This window comes from Delphinus delphis, chromosome 9 (assembly GCF_949987515.2).
Source record: "Delphinus delphis chromosome 9, mDelDel1.2, whole genome shotgun sequence".
Classification (NCBI taxonomy): Eukaryota; Metazoa; Chordata; class Mammalia; order Artiodactyla; family Delphinidae; genus Delphinus; species Delphinus delphis.
The window spans coordinates 33,145,304-33,173,066 of record NC_082691.1 but is presented as its reverse complement, the minus strand read 5'-3'; the positions used below and the strand labels follow the sequence as shown (position 1 = coordinate 33,173,066).

Sequence of the window (27,763 nt, the reverse complement as noted above, 5' to 3'; positions counted from 1 at the left end):
TTTTCTAAAAACACTACTGCTGTGACTCTGCCACCAGCACTCCCCTCCGCCCCCCTCCTCCGAGCGAGTCCAGGCACCTGATGAAATGTTATGCAGCCACTACAAATATTTTAAAGAACTTGTAATATATGTAAGTATCTTGGTGAAAAGTCAAAAAATAATAATAAAAAATAGTAAGTAAAACTGAAGAGACAGTATAAGGTCAATGACGCTTAAAAAACAAATAGAAAAGAATATACCAAAATGCTAATAGTAATGGTTTGTGTGATTGGCTACTGGTAGATTTGTTTGTTTCTATCTTTTCAAACTTCCAATTTTTCTCCATTACATATATTCCTTTCATAACCAGAAACAAAAGACAAAACCCCCATTTATACCACATCCTCCACCTACAACCCTCTAACGGAAAGGCAAGGTTACACTGACGCAAATGGTGACTCTATGCATACAGGATTAAGAACATGTCTACAGTCAGAAAGAAATCCAAACTTACATTAGCTCTAATATATTTATGGGTTTGGGAGGGGGAGATAAACCTCTAGGTAAAGAGCCAAGAAGATACAACAGGTTATAAAGAGATTGTTAGGAAAGATGTTTTCACTCGTTCCCCCTTTCTTCTCCACGGAGTCCATTTCGCACCCTCCCTGCCTGCCCTAAAGAGACATGGGCCTGGACAAGATCCATGGAGAGATAAAGGGTGACAGAAGACAATGAAAAGAGGGGAAACTGAAAACATACAGCAAGAAGAGATGGGGCAGCCCTTCCATTTTTAAATGACCCTTGGTGGGTAAAGGATATAGACTGGGTTCTGCCCAAAGTTCCTATTCTAATAACATCCGTGCTCAGTCAGTGTCTGTTTTGTGGCCAATTTGCTGAAGTATTAGGATCACTTTCTCATGCCATTAACCTCTGAATACTCAGAGCTAACAACATCTAAAGAAAACAATTCAGGAAGTAAATACCCCAAAGTCAAATACCAATAGTTTGGGCGTTCCCAATGTTTGAATTTAATTGTCTGTACACAGCCCGGTTAGATACCAGCTTCCAGGGGAAGAATGTAGATACACAATGGATTATGATGTGACAGCTACACTTAATACATGATATGAAGCCACGTGGTCAATGTAGTTTCTAGTAAATTCTAACTCTCTCCTCTGTCCCAGAGAACAGGTACTGAATTCACTACCCTCAGATACGCAAACTGCACGTCAATTTTTTAATGAATTGTGATCCTCGTGTTTAGGACACTGGCTTCATCAGAGCCATCAGCAAGAATGTAAGTTTTGGGGCTTCCCTGGTGGCGCAGTGGTTGAGAGTCCGCCTGCCGATGCAGGGGACATGGGTTCGTGCCCTGGTCCGGGAATATCCCACATGCCGCGGAGCGGCTGAGCCCGTGAGCCAGAGCCGCTGAGCCTGCGCGTCCAGAGCCTGTGCTCTGCAACGGGAGAGGCCACAACAGTGAGAGGCCCGCGTACCGCAAAACAAAACGAAACAAAAAAATGTAAGTTTTGGTCCAGGCCTCTTGGGCTTCATTGTCCATCACATCCACTTCTGAGTCCTGAGCGACAACTCTCCAGTTCAATACAGAAAAAAATGTCAGTACTCAGACTTCAACATGCAGATTGGGACGAAATCCTCAAACTGTAAGAGAAAAAGCAGTTCTAAAAAGCCTTTAAGTACATAAACAATTAACAACTTTTCCACACAGACCTTTCACTGAAGGTAAGAGTAAATCACCAAGAGAGTTGTTTTTTTTTTTTAACATCTTTATTGAAGTATAATTGCTTTACAGTGTTGTGTTAGTTTCTGCTGTATAACAAAGTGAATCAGCTATATGCACATGTATATCCCCATATCCCCTCCCTCTTGTGTCTCCCTCCCACCCTCCTTATCCCACCCCTCTAGGTGGTCACAAAGCACCCAGCTGATCTCCCTGTGCCATGCAGCTGCTTCCCACTAGCTATCTACTTTACATTTGGTAGTGTATGTATGTCCATGTCACTCTCTCACTTCGTCCCAGCTTACGCTTCTCCCTCCCCTTGTCAAGTCCATTACGAGAGTTGTTTTTAAAGCAGTTACTAAGCTAGAATGAAAACTATTTTAAAACTCATTTATGGATCGCATATAAAACTGAATTAGACCAAAATTTTTGCAAAAGAATGCAAGATTGAAACCTTTTCATATTTCCTAAGTTATACCCCTCTCCAGGGTATGAGTCCTGCAGATGCAAGTATTTCTACACCATTTTGAGTCTGCAATTAAGCGTGTCCCTTGAAATAAAATGCCAAGACTCCTTCAAAAATAGTTATAAGAGAAACTGAGTTGACCAAGAACTTTCAAGAAAGGAGTACGTTCACAGAGGGGACAGCAGTGAGCGAGTAACCAAGGATTTCCTTCTATTTCTATTACATATTTTAGAAGCGTGAATTAGAAGACACTGCTTGAGTTAATGGAAAAACTTAGAATACTAAAATATTGTTAAAATCCTAGAGTAAAAGCATACCTATAATAAAGCTTTTATACCGTCTGGCTTTAAACCCACATATGATTCTGGAGATTGGATGCACAGCAATGTGAGTGCGCTTAACACTATTGAATGAATACTTAAAAATGGTTACGATGGTAAATTTCATGTTACATGTATTTTACCACTATAATTTTTTCTTTTTTTTGCGGTACGCGGGCCTCTCACTGTTGTGGCCTCTCCCGCTGCGGAGCACAGGCTCCGGATGCGCAAGCCCAGCGGCCATGGCTCACGGGCCCAGCCGCTCCGCGGCATGTGGGATCTTCCCGGACCAGGGCACGAACCCGTGTCCCCTGCATCGGCAGGCGAACTCTCAACCACTGTGCCACCAGGGAAGCCCCACCACAATAATTTTTTTTAAATTTTAAACCATATTTGATAGGTTTTGAAATTCCAAATTTACTTAAAAATGATAATCTCAAAAACTAAGTAAATAAACACCTAACTAAAGCCATACTATGCACTCGAAGGCTCTTCTGGGCTCTAACTTTGCCTGTGAATTGCCTGAGCCTCCAGGCCATGGGGCGATTCAATGCCTTTTCAAACCTATTTCTTAATTTCAATGAGGTTTTAAATAGCAACGCTAGAAATGTAATCAGGAGCAAAGGAAGCTCCAGGAGTTAATTACCACAATTGTGTACCTGTGTTTTCTCCTTATAAATATATTTAAATGCATCACAAGAGTCATCAGAGTCACCCAGTATAAATAAAGCCTTCAATAGGAAGGTGAAGACGAGTCCGGTTCCACCTGCAGAGAACAGAACTGGGCTTTCTCCACTCTCACCCACATTTCTGTAGTCAAGATTCAATGCTAACAGAAGGTTTTCAAAAGTCGATCCCTATTTCTTATTGCTGACTACATCTGACACACAGAGGGGAACTTCATTTTGAAAGTTTTCCATTTAAAAATTCATTCCATAACTCATGGCAGGCTATTCCTTTCACATAACTCTCACTTAAGTCCTGTGTGTCTCAAGTTGAACAACAAACACCTTGCCACAATCATGGTCCTGTTACTCACCGGGTAATGCATTCAATTTTAAACCACCTGTCTGGCTCTCTCCGACTCATCTATGCCTGAGGGAGGAACCCACCACTAGGTGAGCAGAGACACAGCTGCAATAAGCTATGGCTGTTTTTTTTTTTTTTAATCATTGCTTTTTAAACTTTTTTGACTACAACCCACAGTAAGAAGTACATTTTATGTGGTGACCCAGGTCACACAAACGTATGCATGTATATAATTGAAACAAAATGCTTTTAATCATCCCGTTATACAGCCTGCCAAATGAGATAAAACCTGGGCCCACTGTTATTTTATATATATTCATATTAAATGCTAACATTTCATTATAATGATTCTACAGTTCTCATGTTAAAGAGTCAGTGAAAAAAAGGAACGAAACTGGGTCATTTGTAGTGAGGTGGATGGACCTAGAGACTGTCATACAGAGTGAAGTAAGTCGGAAAAAGAAAAATATCGTATATTAACGCATATATGTGGAATCTAGAAAACTGGTACAGATGAACCGGTTTGCAAGGCAGAAATAGAGACACAGATGTAGAAAACAAATCTATGGACACCAAGGGGGGAGAGCGGGGGAGGGGGTGGTGGGATGAATTGGGAGACTGGGATTGACATGTATGCACTAATATGTATAAAACAGATAATAAGAACCTGGTGTATAAAAAATTAATTAATTAAATTAATTTTTTTAAAGTCAATGAAAAAAATTTTTTAAGCTACTTAAATCTAAATTATTCAACAGATATTTAAATATTCATATTTACATATTCAAAAACAGGCTGAACTGCAGGACCATACACCAAGATATTATATGTGTTAGTGCAGAGAGAGAGACAGAGTAACCAACTAAACCTGGGACCCAAAACAGCAGATTCAACACATGGGCTACACCTAGTCATTGATTTTTTTTCTTAGGTAAAGCTTCTCTATAAATGGACTGTGCCCTGGTTTGTCAGAATAACCAACACTCTTAATAATCTTACTTAAGAAAAAGACTATTTCAATAAAAGAATGGACAGATGTAATTGTCTTTGAACCAAATTGAAGAGGGAAAAGAATACATATTACAAAAATCTCCTTGGACTTCCCTGATGGCGCAGTGGTTAAGAATCCACAAACCAAGGTTTGATCCCTGGTCCGGGAAGATCCCACATGCCGCAGAGCAATTAAGCCCGTGAGCCACAACTACTGAGCCTGCGCTCTAGAGCCTGCAAGCCACAACTACTGAGCCCGCGAGCCACAACTACTGAAGCCCGTGTGCCACAACTACTGAAGCCTGTGCACCTACAGCCCACGCTCCCCAACAAAGAGAAGCCACCGCAATGAGAAGCCCACGCACCGCATCGAAGCGTAGCCCCCGCTCACCACAGCTAGAGAAAGCCCGCACACAGCAACGAAGACCCAATGCGGCCTAAAATAAATTAAAAAAAAAAATTTTCCTGTTCTCTTTAAAATATTAATTATTAATATTAACAATAATTAAATGACATTAATAAGCAATGTTAATTATTAAATATTAATATGTTTAAATATTAATGCTACATTTTAAAAAGAGGGGGGCTCCTAAAACCCTTCACAGAGGTAGGATGATTTATCATCTATGAGAATTTCCATTCTGGCTGTTTCTCCTTGAACAAAACAACAGAAGGAAAGAGTAAGGGGGATGTTAGTAATGATCATGAAAACATAGTAGCAAAAAAAAAAAAAAAGAAGACACTAAGTGGCAGAAAAAAATTGATACGCTATCGCTCAGGGTGACAGAGTAAAACTAAAGCCCCAGTTGTAGAGACTGTGATCTTTATGTGCTTCTGTTGCTAATAAAGTTCCAGAATCGATGTTTCTGAGGGAACCAGGAAGAACTGAAACAAAGCCCTTGAACAAAGGTTGGCAATTCATGATAAGCAAAAGCTAGTTCCGGCAAAGAAGAGGCTGTGGGCGTGGAAGCAGCCTGCAGCCCAGAGAGCGACCTGGCATTATATTTAGCAGCTAAAAGCCAAAATATATGTATATATATGCACAACCTCAGCTAGAAATGCATACTCACCAAACACTGAGACACTGCTTATTATTTGCCAGTCACTGTTTTAAGCACTTCTTACAAATATGAATGCATTTCTATCCCGGAAGGCACAGAATGGTTAAGTAACTTGCCTACAGTTTGTTCAGCTGGTGAATGGCAGAGAAACCCAGGCTGGTTGTTCTCAACATTCGTGCTCTTAATGCTTACATTCTGTGGCTTCTTCTCTGGAAATATCCTTGGTTCCCGCCCCTTCTGAAGCCTACCTCTCCAGTCTTGCAATAATTCTTCAGGCCGACCTGCCCTCCGACACCCTTCTAGTAATTTCAGAGTTGGTTTCTCGTGGTTGCAATCAAGACCCCTGACTGACTCAGTCCCAAATCCAATTACAGAGGCAAGTTTAGGTGAACACAAAAGGCTCCTCTGAACTCTGGCCCAGTAACAACTCAATTACCCAAGGACACTGGCAAGACGGAGGTAGGCTTTGGGGGGAGCACATTACTTGTCACGTAAATGAGCCAAATCTTCATCCTATAGGGTGGGAAGCAAGAGCTATCAGGAAATTGATGAAAGCAAGAAATAGTGGGTTTTGTTTTTCTCAATGTCAAGCAGAAGGCAGGTGGATTTTGAGTGGTCAGCCTTGAAAACCTTTGCAATTTTCTACCTGAGTCTGCTGAGACAAGCAGCTATGGGTACCTTTAGGTCACAATTCCCTGGACTTCACATACACAGAAATTTAAGAACTGGAAAAAGACAAGCAGGATTAAAAGAAATACTCTCCTTTTTATCCAGTCAGCTGCCTCTCTTCCCACATGGGCTATCTCCTACGTTACCTTCCTCTGCCTGACCCAAGGTTGAGTTTGAGGGCAGCGGGCACTATGCTTAGCTGGCACTGAAGGTGGAGACCCGGCACTGAGCAGATGCAGCCTGAGGACAAGGCACTGGAGGGGGAGGAAGTAGGAGGACCAGGAGAGAGGGAGGCCTCCATTTCCATCTCCCTGAGGCCACAAGGCAGGACCAACTCTGAGGGACCCACAAGAATGACAGCAGACTGCCCTTTACGTCTCCTTCCTGGAACCAAAACACAGAAACTTCAAAAAATGTCCAAAAGACAAATACCACCATTTAGTCATTTAAAAAGCATCCCCTTTCCCTCTATTTCCCCTCGCATAAGCTGACTTACACACGATTTTTCATTCAAACATACACACACACACATATACACACACACACACACGCTCTCATAATTTCTTAAATAAGCGTCTCAGGAATCTAAGACCTTCTGTATGGAGACCACCTCTGGTCATATTTCTTTTTTTGTTTGTTTGTTTGTTTTGCGGTACGCGGGCCTCTCACTGCTGTGGCCTCTCCCGTTGCGGAGCACAGGCTCCGGACGCGCAGGCTCAGCGGCCATGGCTCACGGGCCCAGCTGCTCCGCGGCATGTGGGATCTTCCAGGAGCGGGGCACGAACCCATGTCCCCTGCATCGGCAGGCGGACTCTCAACCACTGCGCCACCAGGGAAGCCCTGGTCATATTTCCGACAGTTATATTCCTTTCAACACCAGGAACTTATTTTGAGTTCTTGCTAATTTTAAGCTCCCCATGAAAACAGAGAGGAAATCACTAAATCCTGGCATCCTGACCTTCCAAATTCTCAGACCTCTCACTCCAACACCTCCATCTCACACCAGACCCTCAGCCCCTGTCACCTGGACAACCTCCTCCCAAGGGATTTTGCTGCCTTCAACCTCTCCTTTCCCCATTCTGCACCCCACCCACCTAGACTAGACTTTAAGAAATGTTTTTGTCAACTGATGGTGACTGCAACCTTCACTGTTAGATCCCGTCCACATACGGTCTCAACATTATTCTGTCCCCCAAACCCATATATGTACTGCATGGAGTGGTTCTCAAATGTCAGTGTGAGGCACAATAAGAATAAAAACAATGTAGTACTTTTCTATAGAACTATGAAGAGCAGTTCTTTATTAGGGGGTGTGTTCTGAAATCTGAAGTCACACATTAGTTCTCCATTAAAAAAAAAAATTTACTAGGGTAGGGGCTTCCCTGGTGACGCAGTGGTTGAGAGTCCGCCTGCCAATGCAGGGGACACGGGTTCGTGCCCCGGTCCAGGAAGATCCCACATGCCGCGGAGTGGCTGGGCCCGTGAGCCATGGCCGCTGAGCCTGCGCGTCTGGATCCTGTGCTCCGCAACGGGAGAGGCCACAGCAGTGAGAGGTCCGCGTACAAAAAAAAAAAAAAAAATTTACTAGGGCATTAAATACAAAGCCTGGCAACCTCTACTGCACACAGGTTTTCCAATGACACTTTCCATTGCTGATAACAAGGTTAGCGCAAAGACAAACTCAAGATTGTTCATCACCTTCCCTCAATTTACAGATCCAACTCTTTTACCCTGTACTCCTGCCCCAGCCAGGCCCATCCCTCAGTGTCCCTCCTCCATGCCATGCTCACTTCTGCCCTGACCTAGTCTACTGTCTTCTCTGCGTGGTATAGTAAGTTAAGTCCTGCTGTCAAATACTACCTCCCCCCAGTAGTTCCCTTCCATCCTGCTAATCAAGCCCAATCTCCTTTCTCCTCATAGTATATATTGTCTAAACCAATTATTCTTAAATGGGCCATGGTGACATCCTTAACTTAGTTGCTATTTGCCACAAGAGCTTTAGCACTAGTAAGAGAAATACTGAGGTTTAATTTTTTTAAATCAAAGCAGATTGGTTTTTTAAAGCAATATACCGAATAGATCCGTGGAATTCTTATGGGAGAAACAATCTACCATTTGTTGACCGAGGATGCAACATAACCCTGGGATGGTCAAGCAGGTGAATGCCATGACCATGCTTCCTGCGTCTCATGACAGAGGGAAAAGCTGAGAGCCACTGGAATGGACCAAGCAGCACTGGGCAAGAGGTTTTCCATGAAAGTTCATGACATATAAAGACAAATCTTAAGTCTTGGCATGTCATACTCAAAAAGAACAAACTTCCTCTTTTATACCTATAGGCACTCCAATACTTGCTAAATTTAATTAATTACTACCAGAAATTTCTCCACCAGACTATGAGCTCCTTAAGTGGTCCCCAATCTAGCTCCCTGAGGGAATGGTAGCAGGTACGCTATAATATTTATTGAATTAAAAAGTGGTGAAGTTTTATGGAAGGAAATAGATGTAAGTATACAACTTCATGTACAGTTTAGAGGAAGTCTAACGGAAGAAAATATCCCCCATGTATTCAAGCATTATTAAGAATCTACTATGCTCCAGGCACTGGTCTAATTTATAACCACGTATGAAACAGACAATAATCCTTGCCCTTGGGTAGCTTACATACTAGTGGGGAAAGACTGAGCATAAACAAAATAAATAATTATCAATTATTTATTAGAAGGTGGAATAGGAATAGGACACGGGAAGGAGGTAAATGTTACAATCTTAAATAGGGTGCCCAGTGCGTCTCATCAAGAGAATGGCCTTTGTGCAAAGACTTGAAGTAGGTGAGTGGGTATCTGGCAGATCTGTTCTCTTGCGTTCATTTGTACTTTCATTTCTTTCTTGAGGTCTTAAAGAAGAGATAAGCCTATTTCTTAGAGCTGTATCCCAAATGATTAGTTGAACTGTGATGCAGCACATAAGAAGACCAGATACCACCCTTACCAAGGTAACGCAGACCTAAACCTGGCAAACAGACAAAGCCCGGCCCTTATGTCACCTCCACTTAAAGTTTTCCTCTCGTCTCCAGCCCAGGGAGGTAGATGGTCCCACTTTGTGCTTCTAGGTGCTTTTTGTTCTATCATAGTCATTATCGTGCTATGTATTTTGCAATTTGTACAGCTTTGTGAGACTATATTGTAACACTACAAACATGTTTACCTCCCCAGCTGGACCTACAAGACTGGTATTATGCCTTTATTCACTTCTGACTTCTCAGCTTCTGCAGCCTGAGGGAGACATTCCTAATACCTGTGTCCCTTTTCTCCTTCAGAGCTCCTGGGAAGAGGACACTTCCCTGATGCCTGGCGATGAGTGAGGTCATGTGACTTGCTCTGGCCAATGAGATGAGAGCAAAAGTCCCTTCAGGCAGGTGCGTTTAAATGCCCTTATGAAATTCTCCGTTCTTTCTTCACATTTCACAGTCATCGTGGAAGGTGATGACATGGAAATGCATCATGGAAGCAGAGCCACCACATGGAGGACAGCTGCCCTGGCAAGCACCCAGACACAAAATGGTCTTTCTGTGAATAAGAAATAAAACTTCTGCTGTGTTAAGCCACAAAGATTTGGGGGTACATTTGTTACTGCAGCAAAACCTAGGCTATCCTGATAAATCAGATGGTAGGTGCCTTATACAGATTTTTAGAAGGAAGAAAAGATACCAAGAAATGCAAAAGTGAGGATGACTCACTGGACAGCAGTCTGGGATGTCAGGGCTAGGTGCTACATTATTAAGAAGCTGCCTGCAGCAAAAGAATGATTAACAAAATCATTAATCCACTTTACTCTGTGTTCTGTTTAGCCTTGTACTCCCACAGCTAATGGCTTAAATGAAGGTTCTACATTTGCTACGGTCATTAAGAAATGAAACTGATTTTGAATTTCACAGTCTTAGTTCTCACCAGAGGAATACCTTTTTGAACACATCCTTTGACCAGGACAGAAGTCTCTATTTAAAGGAGGTAGTTTTGAAAATGTAATGTTAATCAGAAATCAATGTTTGTAAACTCTGCATCCCCCAATGGAGAGCAGCTAGACAGTGGTTATTCAAGCTCTTGCAGAAGTTCCTCTTGTCTTGGGAAATTAAGGAAGGGAGGGGGAAAGGGTGATGTAAGTGCTGTAAGAGCTTAAATCATCTTAAAAAAAAAATTAAGGGAGGTTGGATAAGGGCTTCCCTGAGAGTCTTAATAATCTTTAACATGAAAAAGTGGGCTTGAATCACCCAAATTTCTAAAAAGAGCATGTAGCATCCCCTTCCACATCAAACAGCCTTCAGCTGGAGCCAGGTAAATGGTAAACGGATGAAGAAATAGGAGGGCTGTGCAGGGAAACAAGGAGAGCAAACAATAGGACGAGCTGATTCAGAGAAGACGTGCAGGGAAAACGGTCCACGAGACAAGCCTTAGGGAACAAAGCTTGGGGGAGGACATGCAGAGAAAAACAAGAAGGGTAGAGCCAAAGGAAACCAAACCCACAATGAAGATGGATACCTCATTCCAAGGGAAGTGAGTAAGGAGATGAGTCCTCAAAACACCAGGACAAAGGCTCCCAGAGATTTCTCAGGGCCTAAGCAGAGATGGAGATACTAAGAAGAGAAGGGCTCCTTCGCTACGTAGGGAGATGGGGAGGTCTTCCACTCTAGGAGGTGGAAACAAGGTAGATCAGCAAGGACCGTCCGCACCCCAGGGTCTGAGACTGGAAAAGAAGCCTACGATGGGGGCCCAGCCATGCCCGCTCCTCTACACTGAGCTCCTCTTTGTTCCCTGGACAGGATACAAGCTCTCTCGGGATCGTCTGCGCTAGAACCCCTCCTCACTCCCTCTGGTCAGTTTCCACTAACAGGTGATGCTCACACATCACCGCTTCAAGGCAGCCTCCATCTAGGAAGGCACCATCCCCTTCCTGGTAGACGTGGGATCCTCTCCTCTGTGGCCTGTCTTCTCTGGGTGCCCAGCCACCAAGTCCTACTGGATAAATGACCAGAAAGGAGGGAAAATTCAGCAAAAACAAAGGGCTCATATGCCTTAAATCTGTGCCACGGTTACACAAGGTGATTCATGATTTGCCTCAATTGTATGAGGTCACACCCCCCAACTCCCTCACATAGCCATGTTTTCTGACACATAAATATATGAAAACCCAGAAAGAGGGAAAAAATTCCAGAATTCATTCTTCCTCATGGAGAATTTTTCTTCTTCCGAAAGAATTGTAACAACAGAAAATTTGAGATCAAGGGCCTGTTTTGTCTTTAAACATTTCATTTATTAAGACAAGGTATTAAGATAACCTTCACTATCCCCCCCCCCCAAAAAATCTCTACAAGCTGTGAAATAGTTTCAACCTGGGCATAACATTTCAATATAAAAGAACTGATAAACACACAGAATTGGTACGAGTTTGTGCTGTGGTCCTGCTTCATGGTGAGGTTACTGTAGATGATGATGTGGCTGAGTGCCAAAACCATGAGACGTGTTTTTCACCTTATTGACACGCCCATCGCTGGAACCCATGGGCAAAGGAACCGAAGGCGTAATTATTCTATTCAACTACCTGTTACTTTGTGAATGTAGTTCTGGCAGGCATTTCAGAACATGTTCAATACACTGTGACAAAATTTAGCCAGATCAAAGAACCACAAAAAGACCTTAGAACTCCTGTGTATAGACTAACAACGCTAAGGGTGTCTGAGAAAAGGGCAGGGGCTGGAAAACAAAAATCAAAAAACCTGTCCGGCAATTGTAGAAGAGGAATGCAAATTCTTCATATAAAAGCTTCTCTGACTCTGAACCCTAGCCGTCCAAGTTTACGCTCAGAAATGATGCAGGAACGGCACTCGGGTCACATTTTGGCGCAGTTATAGCTTCTCACCAGAAACCTCCCAGGACCTTCTGAGGTTAACCCAGCATCCGTTTAGAGGCCAGTCCCCTTCCCTGCACTCCTCATCTCTACCCCCCACCTAAACTTCAGGGGCTGGGCCAATCACTGCCCATGCCCACTCCGTTCACAAGGTTCTTGGCACCCAAGGCTACAACTTCTACTGTCACTCTTCCCAGCACTGCTCTTCCTTAGGCTCCTATATCAATCAAGGGTCCTCTCAAAAGACAGCCTATCGAAGATGTGTGGGCAAGGTTCCGAGACCCAGCAGCAGAGGCTACAGAACACAGGGGTTAGTAATGACAAGGCTTTAACAGCCACAGGCAGGAGGGACTAGGGGAAGACACAGCTTTACTGGAGGCTGGAGAGAGCCGAAGTGATGGAGGAGAGACTGGCCTGTTGTAGCTAGTAACAGACGGTCACAGTCACTGCCAGTACCACACTGAAGGACACAGGAAGCAGAAGGGGCAGACACCCACCCCGACTCCTCTGCTCCCCGGCCTTCCACTGACTGAACGCAAACCAAAGCCACATGGCACGAGCCCTAGTGATGCACATCCAGGGGGCAGACTCCAAGGTACAGACCAGAACACAAAAGAGGGTGCAGGGGGTTGACAAACAGAATTGATCCGCTCAGCTGCCATGCACCCTTTATGTTTCAAATGCTCATTGCTTTTGGAACTGCCACTCACTTTGTGGAAACCAATAAGGGGGAGTTTCCAATATTATTAATTCAATCAAGTTCTGATAGTCACAGACTGCCATCTTGGCTTGTCCTTCCATCGTGGAGGCGGCAAACAGAACACGAGGTAGGCTCCTAGCCTCAGTAATCTTCTGATGTTGAAGGGGACCAAACTTTTAAGGCCCGTTAGACCAGTGCGAGTCCATGACCTAGCAGCATTAGCGTCACCTGGAACTTGACAGAAATGCAGATTCCTGGGCCCCATCCATGACCTATGAAATCAAAGTCTCTCAGATTGGGGCCCGAGAATCTGTGTTTTAACAAGCTCTCAGGGATTCTCAGGTGTGTGTATGCTACAGTTTGAGAAGTCCTCCTTTAGATCCCATTTTTGACAGCTTCAGGGAGAACAGACCATAGATATCCTATCAGAGACCCTTCCAGCCTAAGGAGCCCTTGCCTCTTAACTTCCTCGCTGTGACCTTTAGCAAGATACCAATGTCTGAGCCTCTTACTTAATTGCTATCACCATAACCAATAAGACCTATTTCAGCTTTTCAAAGAGCTTTATCCTGAAATCCCTCAGATTTGTCATTTCAGGCCACGATGGTGACGGCAGCAAGGACAACAGCGGCAATTCCCACTAAGCCTTCTCAACACAGCCAGTTCTGTCTGAAAAGCGCTGCGCATATTAATTTACTTCCACTCCCACCCTGTGAGGTGGGCACTACCTTTGCTTCACAGCCGGTGAGGTTGTGCCCTATGAAAAGCTCAGTAACTTGTCCTGTCTATATGCGAAAGGAATGCCTACTCCAGAGCGATGAAAACAGTAAAATAAGAATGTGAAAGCACTTTGCAAATGTCAAGTCTTACATAAATGACAGCGGAGTGAACAGTCAACTACTGATGAACTGAATGTGCTGAGTTGTTTTAAGCTCTAAATTTATGAGATAGTCAAGGTAGATTAGAATATGACTAGGAGGCTTCTTTGCTTTCTTTCTTTTTTCTTTTTTTTAAAAGAAGTTATGTGCCAAGAAGAGTAGGAAATTTCGGTGTTTCAATGGGTGCTATTTGAAGATTTTTCATACATTTTAAACAGTAGAGGAAAACAAATATTGATGCTCATTTAAGGCTACGAAATAGCTTTCACTGATGACAAGAAATAGCAAAAAAACTCTTATCTAAAAGATAAAACCACCTGGTAAGCTCTCCCCAGACACAAAGGACTGCAGTCACAAGTTCTCTTCTGACACCTCTCCCAGAATTCTGTTTACGGCCAAACAAATGATTTAATCTTCTAGAAACAGATTCATAGGTATGTCCTTTTTATTCTTCTGGTATGACAGATTCTCGATTTAAGCAGAATCTTCCTGTTCCTTCAAATGCTCTTTCTACTAAAGCAGTATCTTCCTCCTCTTCAACTCAAGAGATGAGGTGAATATTAAAGACCCATCTTTCCCTCTGTCTAAGATATGCCCCAAAGTGTTCTGGGGGTTGAGGTGGCATCTCAATGGAGAGAGACCACTGCTCCGACCTTGGTTGGGCAGACAAGGGCCAAGAAATGAAAACTGGTCCCCTCTCCCACCATCAATTCCATCATGATAGAACACTGGTATTCCATTTTAGAGACGGAGACTCAAAAAACGTTATTTGACTTATCCACACAGTTGTTAAATGACAAACACACAGAAAAATGTCCTCTCTCCTATACCAAAGCCAAATTCTATTTTCATGGATTGAAACAGGCATCATACTTCCCCTAATATCTAAAAGGTAACGTCACACGTCTTCTTCTTTCTTTTCCCCTACAAAAGAAGATTTCATACCTACATATAAATTCACAGCACAATATGACGGAGTGAACCATTTGTAGTGTTTGTTCATTATAATGAACTCTAAATGTTCAACATTTAGAGTGTTAGACCAAACAGAAGTGATAAGCCGTTCACTTCCCTCAATAGTAACAGGCGAGAGCAAAACAAATTTACAGTCAGCACCAAAGGCAAAAGTGTTGGGCAATCGTAAGTATTTGCATGTATACCTCCTAACAGCTGCAGGTAAATGATTTGACAAGGTCAAATTCGACTGAACTGAACAGCAAAACCACCAATGGGGCTACAGCGTAAGTTGCCAGACAAGTTAGAAAAAAATACAGGAAGACTACGAGCTAGACTGCAGAAGTCCTGGTTTTCTGGACTCTTTAACTTTAGAAAGGTATGTTTTGCCTTTATTAGAAATCCTGAATTATGTTTTTTCTACAGAAAACACAAATGTTGCAAAATGCAAAGAAAAGCATTTTACGAAGGAGAAGCCAATGCCTCATCAACAAAGCAGATAAAACATAAAAAAGATTAACTGAGTCCCAAAAGATAAGATCTGCCAACTCCCCACGTAATGTACAGTGACTCAAAGGCCAAGTCTAAATCTACTGGCATCTGGGTATACTCAAGGTTCTTAGTGTTTTTTTAAAAAAAAGGAATTTATATGGGAAGTTTAACTTTTAAATTTTACTTAAAAAAAAACCTGGGGCTTCCCTGGTGGCGCAGTGGTTGGGAGTCCGCCTGCCGATGCAGGGGAGACGGGTTTGTGCCCCGGTCCGGGAAGATCCCACATGCCGCGGAGCGGCTGGGCCCGTGACCCATGGCCGCTGAGCCTGCGCGTCTGGAGCCTGTGCTCCGCAGCGGGAGAGGCCACAACAGTGAGAGGCCCACGTACCGCAAAAAAAAAAAAAAAATCTGGAGGGAACCAATAATAAAGTTTCTATGTATATATAATTTCACCTTCAACATTACTTTAAGGATATTCATGCTTTTTGTAGGAAAAAATTTAAATGTATTTTCCTCTGTCATTTAAGTCATTACGTAACCAATTATCAGTGCTCAGATAAATTGTTAATATACTCTTCATTCAATTTTTCACACTTCACAAATAGGGGTTTTCTTTGTATGCACCATTTTATTTATTTTTTAACAGGAGAAAATCAAACAAAAGTTTAATAACATGGATACATGGGAGAGATCCAGAAGTGAGTGATTTGTATGCACCATTTTAAAGCTGTGATTTACTTTGATATTTCTACAGATAAACTATTCAGCTACATTTAAAAACTAAAACATGGCTTACCATCGTTGTTCTATTCTAAGACACCAAAATTGTAAGGTATACTATCAATTTAATAATAGTTTTACAAGGAAAAAAGTAATATTCCATTAAATGACCACATCAATTTAACACACATCCCTATTTCAAAAGTATTAAAATGAAAAAGAGAGAGAGACTATAATCAAGGAAATACATTCTTTTATTTGGAGAGAGGATACAGCAGAACAGGTAGACCTCGTAATGTGGAGCCAGATTTCCTGGGCTCAAATCTTGCGTCCTCTACTTATTAGGTGATCTCAGGCAACCTACTTAGCCTCTCTGTACCTCATTTTCCACTTTAGACAAGAAGAAGCCAATGAGAGCACCTGCCACACAAGGCTGTTATGAGGGTTCAATCGGTTAATGTTCTTAAAGTACCTCAAACGACCGGGACATGATAAATGTTATATAAGAATCTGTTAAAGAATAATAGTTATCACCATCAATGCCACCACCTCCCAGGGCTCACTGAAGCTTTTGCTACATTTAGAGGTGAGCAATTTCCAATTCAACAAGCCAATAAAATGCTTTAATTCGGGAAAATATTTGCTGAACGAGCACTTCATATTATGCCAGATTTTTAGAGGAAGATAGAAAGTAAAATAATTACAGAGCCATGGTGCTGCTTCTAGAAGAAGGGCCTTTTAACTAGGGGTGTGTGGTGACCCAGGCTTCAGAACATCCACAAGCTCTCTGAAATGAGATACAAAACTATGTCTGCACGTGCATTTTTCTAGGGTGCTATCCCAGATTCCTGAAAAGGCCTGGGTTCGGGGAAAAAAAAGTTAAGAGCCATTTGCTTCAGGTAATCACACATTAAAAGGTAAATATCCCAAAGCTTAACTTTATTAAAAGATACTTGTGTATTCTCAATAACTTGATGCAACTATAAATGGGTTCATTTACTTTGACAGGTATGCACACTTCCCCCTTCCTAATCTGAAGTTTCTTAATTATCAAACAAGTCACCTTCAGAAGTGTAACTCCTGGGTTACCAGAAACTCATTCTACCTCCTCTGCCAGTCTTCCTGAAAAGGAACCTACTTGCTTTATAGATCTCCAAGTCTATCTGTAATATGGAGCTAGTCAGCTTCCAAACCACGTGAGCAATGGCTTCCAGAAAGAGTCATCCCAAACCTTCATGTTTCTTGTACAATGGCTGATATTGCTGGGAGGTGACGGACAGCTGCCGCTCAAGCCATCGCCAAATCTTGCGAGTAATTAAAGATCGATCCTGGAAGCCATTACTAAAGACATGGGAAAGAAAATAAGCTGTGTTTTGCACTAAACTTGAAATGTCTGGGGCACCCATTGTTTCATATAAGTACCATGCACTAACCTATTGTGCCACTGGAGCTCCTTGGGGCACCCACTGTTTCAGTACACCACGTTATAATTATTGTCAATGTCTTAGACAGCATGGTTTTGGGGAAAGGCCACAGATTTTGGAATCAGACGGTCCTGGGCTCCATTCTACCTATACTATTGCTAGCTGGGTGATCATGGAAGGCTACTTAACCTCTCTGGACTGTAGTTTCCTCACAGGTGAAAATACCTCCTCCCTTTAGGGGACTATTGAAGTTTCAATCTGATAAAAGACATGCCAGAATCCACAGCGGTGTCTGTGGATTTTCCCTTTTCCATACCCATTTATGAACGATACCTCATAATAATAACTAGCCATGGAAAAAAGTCATTGATTTTAACTATTTCAATTTCCCATAGAATCTAATAACCTCTCACAAATTACTCCTAGGTAACATATTCATTACTGGAGAGGTCAGTATTCCTAACCAGGGTTGTTATGAAATACTGAGGCAAAAAAATGACAAGTACTCCAAGTCATCCCCAGTGAATTTTCTCCCACCTTTCCGTCTATTTTTAGCTGCACAAGTTACCAATTACTGCCAAATCAATTTAAGAAACAGTGCAAGTGTGAAACTCAGACTATTTTGTTATGGCACCAGTATTTAGACACTATCTAAAATATTCACTATATGTTAGGACATCGCGTTTTTTCTAAAACTTGGAAACTGACATTGCATATGAAAGCAAAATTTTTTGTGCCTAGATTTCCAGAAATATGTCTCTGAAAGTCCATTTGCCTAGAATAAGCATCCAGCTGGGGAAGGAAAAATTTAAGCTCCAATGTGTCCAAAACGTCCCATACATTGTCTCTCACAAAAACCTGATCTACAGTGTGTCTCATTACAGAGGAAGAAACTGAGGCTTAGAGAGCTCAGAAAATAACATGCAAGCGATAGCCCTGTGACTCAAACCCAGCTTCTGAAGCTGTGGCCCAAGCTCTTTTCCTCTGATCTAATTATTCAACCAAAGCCTGTGTGAGGGGGTCAGAGGGGAGAGAAAGAAAGTCAATATGGCATTAACTTGCCCTTGAGGTCCTTTGCTAGAATTACAAGAAATTAAAATAGAATAAATGAATCTGTAATTCCTTTTCCTTCTTCCCAAATATTTTTAGAGGTGACATTCACGGAGTTTTACTTTACTTATAGACATGGTCAACATAGTTCTATGATATCAAAGTTCGAGCTGGTAGGAAGTCAATGTTTCTCAAACAAAACCAACATGTGCCCTCATCTCTGACCTGACTCACCTTTCCTGAAAGATGCACACCTCCCTTTAATGGCCTTCATCTTCTGACAGGCTACCACAGCAGATTAAGAAAAGAAGTAAGCAGGATGAATTCACAAGCTTTTTGGATTGATCAAGGTGGGCCTGGGCGTTTTTGCTTAGGACACACTGAATGCACCTTTTAATCTTAGTAAATATTAGTTACCGTACACCTATAACCACAGTAGCTCCCTCCCCCCAGCCCTCAGTTCCCCTACCCCAATCCCAGTAGGTGGATCACAAGTCTCTTTGTGCTCCAATGAAAGAAAAGTTAACGTGTGACATTATCAACACCATGAACTGACCACTGTCAGAGTGGAAGGTCATAGGGGCAGGTACAATAAGGCTATGGGCATTCAGAATAAGACCCTTTGCCCTCAGTGCATTTGAGAGAGTCAAGTCAGAGCATGGACTATGGAACCAGACTGGCTGGATTCAAACCTCCCTTCCCCTACCCACTCAATGACCTTGGGCAAGTTACCTCTGGGTTTCAGTTTCCTCATCTGTAGAATACAAATAATAGCACTGAACACACAAGCTTGTAGTGAGGGTTAAGGTTTATATAAGAACATGCAAGGCACATAATTAAGTGCTATGAAGTGTTAGCCACTGATTTTAATTTAAATACAAGGAACAAATTACATGCTTTGCCTATGAGAAGCGTGTATAAAATGACTATAAATTGGCCATACTGGTATAATTTGGAGCAGAATGTGCTTCTCAATCAACAAAGTCTCATTTCCAGCAGAGGAGGGTGTTAAGTCACACCTAAAATATTCCAGCTCGGACACAGGAAATGGGCAGCTCTGTTCTTCTCTGAGAGGGAGTCATGGGGTAGAGACTGTGAGAAATGAAAAAGTGAGAACTTTCAGTGTCTCAAGTCTGAAGAGCACTTGTAACGTCATCGGGACCCTGCCTGAGTGAAGGGTGGCTAAAGGGAAGGGGTCAGGGGAGAGAAGACTAATCCAAAGGCTGAGCATCGCTGGAGGACTTCGGTGAACAGTCGAACTGGCACAACTGGTGAATCATTCTAGCTGCTGAAATGAAACAGATTTCAAGGAGATGAAGAAAGTGGTAGAACACTGCAGAAAATATCACAGCAGCCAAAGCCCAAAATAAGCCAGTCCCAGCAGCCTGACAGTATATATAGAAAGAGGGAATGGTAGTTACCAGTTATTTTATTAGAGGGAGAAAATGACAGTCTTAGAAACATCTGATGAGAAGAATTCTAAAAGAGACAAAAACTTAAGATGAAAGGCTTAAAATAAAGGTTAAAAAAAATGCAACCACTAAGAGAGGAAAAAGTTGGGGGAAACAAATGGTTTTCAGTAAAAAGAATCAGTACTCCTTGGAAAATGGCTGATTTTGGGTCTGGGGCAGGAAATGGACAAGATAAGCTTAGAATACCTTGTGCTGGAAAGCAAGAAAGGTATTAGAGACTACTAGGCCCTTGTAAAAAGTATACAGGAGATAAGTAGAAACTGAGCATCAACAAGAATATTGACTTCAATGGATTGAAACAAAGACATTAAGATCCACAAGATCTTACTGATACTTGAAAAAGAAAAACTCATTGATTATCATGGGAGGTTGTTAGGGCACTAAATCATAACTCAGAAAATTGATAAAAGGAAAAAAACTAAGCTTTTTCCCTGTCTTTTCTACACGATCTGATTTTCAGGAGACCTAAGTAATTCATGAGGGTAAATTCTTTATAGACAGAATCCCAATTGATAAATGCAAGAGGCATGATAGATTTACATCATCATCATTTTGCAACCTCTAATGAAATGGATCTAGGTTACAAACATGAATGACCGATGCTACAATCATTAGGTGAAAGGTACAAGGGTAAGCTGACTCTACCTGAACCCACTAATCACTCTTGATATCTCAAAGAGAGAAACATCCAGACATCACATGTCTTATGATGTGATGCAACACTTTTACACAGTAACACCTACCAAGGATGCTTGCCTTTAAGTCTGAATCTAATCAAGCCTCTACATCTCACTGCCAGATTATAGGAAACATTGAAAATAAAGGTACAAATTAGACAACACCACAAGTAAGAAGTCAGCCGAGAAGCGTGACATTCTACCTGACAAATGACCCGCTAACTCCATCAAATCAAAGGCATGAAAAAAGAAGGGGGGGGAGGGAGGGGTTGTTATAAAATAAAATAGATCTGAAAACCTAACGACCAAATGCAATGAGACCTTGTTTAATTCCTGACTGCAACAAATCATAAGTGAAAAGACATCTTTGAGAAAAATTAAATATGGGAATTACATTAAGGAATTTTGTTAATTTTTTGTGAACTTTGTTAATATTTTGTGAATTTTGTTAATATTTTGTGAATTTTATTAATATTTTTAGGTTTGAGAAAGCCATACAATTTTTATGTTTTTTTCTTTTTTTCCTAAGGAAAAAAGCCCTTATCAGAGATGTAAACTGAAACACTTATGAATGAGATGACATAATATTTAGGATTTTGCTTTAAAATATACCAGCTCCCATTAAAAAAAAGTAGGGAAAGGAGAAATAAGTGAAACAAAACTGGCAAAATGTTAATAGCTGCTGAAGGTAGGTAGTAATTATACTATTCTCTCATAATCTCCATAACACAAAGTTTAAAAAAAGAAACAAACAATTAAATGGTTTTGGTGGAAATTCAATCTGTGCCTTATCTTACCACTGACTTTTTTAGAAGGTCCTCCCCGAAAGAAAAATTTAGCCATTCCCCACTTAGCCTAAAGCAGTGCAAAGAGTCTTAATCAGTTTGCATTCTGAATTCAGTATGATTAGAAGTGACTGAACCAAGGAACCAGGAGTTCTTGTAGTAACAAATGTCAGCTTAGTTTTTCCTCATAAGAGACAGCCTACAAGGCACCTGGGTTGGGCAACACAACCCACAAAGAGCTTATTAGATGACAGTTGATGTCAGATTGTCAAGATCTGTGGGAGCCCAAGACAGCATGAGCAAGAGTCTCACATATTCCTAAATCAGATCTTGGTCAATACAGAAGTTGCAAACTTTCTTACCAACTTGTGTAATGCACAAAGCTACTTTCTTACCAGTAGTAATGAATTTGTGCTAACTTGTCCCTATAATCAGTCAGCTGTAATCTGGAAGTACGGCTCATGAGATACAAAACTAAAGGTCCACAAAAAGATCTAAGCCATGATTTATTTGCACTGGTAACCAAGGGGCTAACCACATGACCCCAGGTACTTACAAGTCATCCACTGGTTTGGCACATATTTCTCATGGTTTTTTTGGTTTTTTTTTTTTTTTTGCGGTACGCGGGCCTCTCACTGTTGTGGCCTCTCCCGTTGCGGAGCACAGGCTCCGGACGCACAGGCTCAGCGGCCATGGCTCACAGGCCCAGCTGCTCCACAGCATGTGGGATCTTCCTGGACCGGGGCACGAACCCGCGTCCCCTGCATCGGCAGGCGGACTCTCAACCACTGCACCACCAGGGAAGCCCTCTCATGTTTTTCTCTTTCCTTCAAACCCTTCTGTTATGGACTGAATGTTGGTGTTCCCCCAAAATTCATATGTTGAAGCCATAAGCCTCAAGATGATAGTGTTTGGAGGGGCTTTGGGAGGTACTTAGAGTTAGACTAGGTCATGAGGGTGGTGTCTCCAAGATGGAATTAGTGGCCTTATAAGAAAAGGGAGAGAGATCAAAGAATTAGAACAAAAAATTCTAAAATTTGTATGGAAACACAAAAGACTCCAAGTAGTCAAAGCAGTCTTAAGAAAGAGAACAAAGTTATAGGTATCACACACACCCTGATTTCAAACTATACTACAAAGTTACAGTCATCAAAACAGTATGGTAAAGCATAAAAAGAGACACACAGCTCAATAAAACAGAATAGAGAGCCCAAAAATAAACCCACATTTATACGGTCCATTAATCTATGACAAAGGAGGCAAGAATATACCTTTTCAATAAATGGTGCTGGGAAAACTGGAGAGCTACAGCAAAAGAATTAAACTGGACCACTTTCTTACAACATATACAAAAAGAAACTCAAAACAGATGAAGGACTTAAATGTAAGACCTGAAACCATAAAACTCCTAGAAGAAAACATAGGCAGTACAGTATGATATCAGTCTTAGCAATATATATATATATATATATTTGGATCTGTCTCCTCAGGCAAAGGAAACAAAAGAAAAAATAAACAAATGGCACTATATCGAACTAAAAGCCTTTTTCACAGTGAAAGAAACCAATCAACAAAATGAAAAGGCACCTTACTGAATGGGAGAAGATATCTGCAAACGATATATCCAACAAGGGGTTAATCCAAAATATATAAAGAATTCATACAACTCAACATCAAAAACAAAAATAACCCCATTTAAAAAAGGACCTGGGGCTTCCCTGGTGGCGCAGTGGTTGAGAGTCCGCCTGCCGATGCAGGGGACATGGGTTCGTGCCCTGGCCCGGGAATATCCCACATGCCGCGGAGCGGCTGGGCCCGTGAGCCATGGCCACTGAGCCTGCGCGTCCGGAGCCTGTGCTCCGCAACGGGAGAGGCCACAACAGTGAGAGGCCTGCGTACCGCAAAAACAAAAACAAAAAAGGACCTGAAGAGACATTTTTCCAAAGAGGACATGCAGATGGCCAACAGGCACGTGAAAAGATGCTCAATATCACTAATCATCAGGGAAATACAATTCAAAACCACAATAAGATATTACCTCACATCTGTCAGAATGACTGTCATCAAAAAGACAACAAACAACAAGTGTTGGTGAGGATATGAAGAAAAGGGAACTCTTCTGCCCTGTTGGTTAAGGTTATAATTGGCACCACCAATATGGAAAACAGTATGGAGGTCCCTCAAAAAATTAAAAATAGAACTACCACATGATCCAGTAATTTCACATCTGGGTATTTACCCAAAGTAAACAAAAGCATTAACTGGAAAAGGCACATGTGCCCCTACATTCACTGCTGCATTATTTACAATAGCCAAGATATGGAAACAAGCTAAGTGTCCACTGATAGATGAATGGATAAAGAAGATGGCACATATACATATAAGGAAAGATTGCTCAGCCATTAAAAAAAAATGAAATTTTGCCATGTGTGACAATATGGATGGATCTAGAGGGTATTCTGTGAAGGTTAGAGAAAGACATATACTGTATGAGCTCATATGTGGAATCTAAAAAACAAACAAAATGAAAATAGGCTCAAAGATACAGAGAATAAACAGGTGGTCATGGGTGAGGGGGCGGCAAAATAGGCGAACAAGATGAAGAGGTACAAACCTCCAGTTATAAAATAAATAAGCCATGGGGATGTCATATACAGCATAAGGAATATGGTCGATAATACTGCAATAACTTTGTACGGAGACAGACGGTAACTAGACTTGTGGTGATCATTTTGTTATGTATGCAAACGTCAAATCACTATGTAATACACCTGAAACCAACATAATATAGTATGTCAACTATATTTCAATTTAAAAAACAAAAAGGAAAAAGGAAAGAGAGAGAGATCTCTCTCCCTCCATGTGCACCAAGGAATGGTCATGTCAGAACACAGCAAGAAGGTGGCTGTCTACAGGCCAGGAAGACAGTTCTCACCAGAAACCAAATCTGCTGGCATCTTGATCTTGGACTTCTCAGCCTCCAAAACTGTGAGAAAATAAGTTTCTGTTGTTTAAGCCACCCAGCCTATGGTATTTTGTTATAGCAGCCTGAACAAACTAATATGGATACATATTTCACTTATTTTTCTCTTTCTTTCAAACTCTTTCCAACTCCTTTGATGGGAAGGTTCCAAAAACACAAAGGTCGTTCCAGAGCCAAGGGAGGGGAAAAAAGTTGAAAATTATGGGCTTCCAATATTGGAAAATTTGACAATCTTCCTCCAATAAAAAAACTGGCCATGCACTTATGAAATGTGTTTGGAATGTCCCAAAGAGAAGTCATACAGTATTAGAACTAAAGAAGGGCCAATAAAGTATACACTATTTGAAGTAACTGCATTCAGAATAATTAAGTAAATATGTATCTAGGCAAGGTCCACCACAACATCATCCCAGGCAAGGGAAACACAAGCCTCTATGCAGATGAACACTCTAGATCTATTTATAAAGAAACCCTCAGCAATTCTGCTCACAGATTGCCTGGCTGCCCTCACATCTTCAGTATTCTGTGCCATGAAAAAGTAACTGTCAAGGATAACAGGAACATGATTTGACCTACTTTTCCCTAGACGCCTGCAAGGTCTATAACTCTGGTTCTTGTGTTTATTTAGTTATCACATCTTTGGGACACATTTCCTCACTTTCTTTGCAGGCAATCCTGTATGCCACACGTTAAGGTCATTTGTGGGTAATTCCTAAACTCCCCTGGTCATGGACTTAAAGATGTCCTATTACACTCAGCTAATCCTCAAAACATCCTTCTGAGGTAGATCATGTACAGTCATCCCTACACGGGAAGAAAAATTCTTAGGAAAGTAGGAACACAGCCTAGAAAGGCCGAAGACCTCCATCAGTTCAGACCCCTCCCTGACCAGATGAGTCCATACCAAACCCAGTGCTTCTCCCTAACTCTCAAGTTTCCACAAACTTATCTTGCAAGATCTGAAAATCCCCCAGTAAGATCTTTTAAGGCAGACAACCAAGACTTCTTTTTTAACTTACAGTCCAAAAAATCTACACTGTGGCAGCTTCTCGGTCAAGTCTCCTTAAGGATGGCAAATTTTTAAAAGCTCAGTAAAACCCACCAAAATGTGCCCAAGGCCCCGGTGAGCAAGGACACCTGACAAGTCAGCCCCGTGGCCAGAGGCCCCGGCAGGGCCTGCTAGGTGACTTATGAAAGACCCCAGGCCGCCCCGCTTCTCTTAACCGCAAAACACGTCTGACCTGCTCGGGCCATTAGATGCCCTTAGAACCCAATGAGGCACCGTCCTCCACCAGGAAATCCTATCGAACACACCAGCAGGAAGTCAATATTTAAGATTCTGGGGGAGTCGCCGAGTACTAAGTGCTGGCAACTCGGGAACCCGGGAGCTAAAGCTCGCCCCGGAGCTTCCAACTCCGGGGTCTCCCCCTCGTCCGTAGCGTCGGCCAGAGCCAGTGCCGATGCCCAAAGCTTGCAACGAGGCGTCCCAACACCAGCGCACACGTCTCATGCCCCCTGAAAACGGAGATCCCACTCGTGGGGCCTGAGGCTCGCTGTCGGGAAAGGGCTGGCCGACTGTTAGGCACCGGACACCTGCAGCTCCCCCTCTGGGGACAGGCAAACAGCCCTTCTTCCGGCGATGCTCACGGTCCCGCAGCCTGAATCCAGGTGCGCTTGGGTTAAGTCAGGTGCATCTGGGGGAAGGGCAAACCTTCGCTCCCCTGGGGGAACCCCACGACCCCACCGTCCCGGGTGCCTCTTCTGCCCAGTCTCTCACAAGGGGGCCCCTCCCGGAACCTCCCCAACTTCCAGACGCCCGCCTCGGTCGCCCGCGAGGGTGGGCGCGGGCTCCACGTGCGCGCCGCCCACGCCCATCCCGGCCGGCAGGACCCGGACACTCACCCGGCCCCCGGCGGCGCTGCGCTTCCTCCGCAGAGTGAGGCCGCTCCGCAGCAGCGCGGGCAGGTCCCGCAGCCGCGGCCGCGGCGGCAACTGCAGCGGCTCGCGCTCCGGCTCGCGGGCGCTCGGGCTGCGGCGAAAGGCGCCGTCCGCCGCCGCCACCGCCGCCGCCGCGGCCAGGGCCGGACTCTCGCACGGCGGCTGCATCTTGACGGAGCCCACGGCCATCCTCATGCCCTGAAGGCGGCTGCGGGTGCGGCGCCGAAGGCCCTTCTTCACCGCGCTCGCCTCCGCGCGCCGTCCAAGCCTTCGCTAGGCAGTGAGAGGGCGCGACTGCGGCTCGGGCGCGGGGCGCGCAGCCCGCCGCTGCCCATTGGCGCGCGCCGCGGCCCCCGCCAAGCTCAGCCCCGCGCACCTCCCCTCCCCGCCCAGGTGCGCCCCGCCCCGCCCCGCCCCGCCCCGCCCTCTCCAGCGGCACACCTCAGCCCGCGACCTGGACGCCCGTGGACCTGGACCCCGGCAGCCGCTCCTCGGACCTTGGACACCGTCTCTTCCACAGGTGCGGGATCCCCAGAATCCAGCACCAAACCCACTCAACTGCCCGGCCCATCCCCCAACTCCCTTCAGTCTGAAAAGTCCCGCTTCGCCCCCTTTTCCTCTCTGCCAGCGTTGAACTTCGACCAAGCGAGCTGGGAAGTCTGGAGCACACCAACCCCACCCCGTATGCGCAATGGTTTTTTTCCCCGTTCCCATCACAGCCTGGCTCAAAATCGTAATCGCTATTCCCAAAAATGGTTTTTGCCAGAGAACTTCAAATAGGCTCTGTATTCTGCTACAAGTCAAACACCAGTGAGGTAGAATTGCCCCCCCGCCGTCCCCTCTTTGACACATTCATCATTAAAGGCTAAGGGGAGAAGACTTTTGTTCGTTCGTTATGCTAGGTGTTTAGCAAAATAGGTTCAAGTCTGGTGACCTGGAGGTGAATCTCTGCTAACAAGTTGGAACTTGACCCTCCCTAAATGCCTGATGCATATGATGAATGTGCTTGGTGAAGCGTAAAGGCCTACTGTGGTGTGAATCATTGTTTACACCATTCCAGGAGGTAGGAATAGTGGAGCCCTGGGAATGAAACTATTCCAGCAGGGCCTTAATGTCCAGATAGCCGTGAAACTTCACCTCCCAGATCAATCTGTCTTCAACAAGGGCCAGCCAGCGCTTTTACTCCTTATCAGTAGGACACTGGGGTCCCTATCTTTGCCTAAGACTTGTAAGAATTGAGTAAGCTTATTCACGTTAAAAAAAATAAAACTGACAAATGAGAATTACAGGAGATCGGGGCCCTCGGTTGTACCCTCAGCCCTCTCAAGGTAGACGCTTGGCAAATATATACGGAAATATGGCCACGTAAGGAAAAAAGAAGAATGACCTGTGACCTCTGCCTTCAAGAAACTTAAAACTTGGCCCAGGACTAGATACACATATAAAATAACAAAGATATTGCCTTGTACTCTTGGTAATTGCCCAGTGAGTGTGAATAATGAGCATTGAGGGCCACAGGAGCGAGGAAATC

General features: G+C 43.3%; 1 protein-coding gene across 1 annotated transcript in view; it reads right to left on the bottom strand.

The window, feature by feature from the left end:
• Positions 1–26,427, bottom strand: part of RAPGEF5 (Rap guanine nucleotide exchange factor 5) — a 219,151-nt gene extending 192,724 nt beyond the window's left edge. The window contains exon 1 of the mRNA XM_060020399.1: positions 26,197–26,427. Within this exon, the coding sequence (XP_059876382.1) occupies positions 26,197–26,427 (231 nt within the window). The remainder of the gene's footprint in view (positions 1–26,196) is intronic.
• Positions 26,428–27,763: the final 1,336 nt, after the last annotated feature.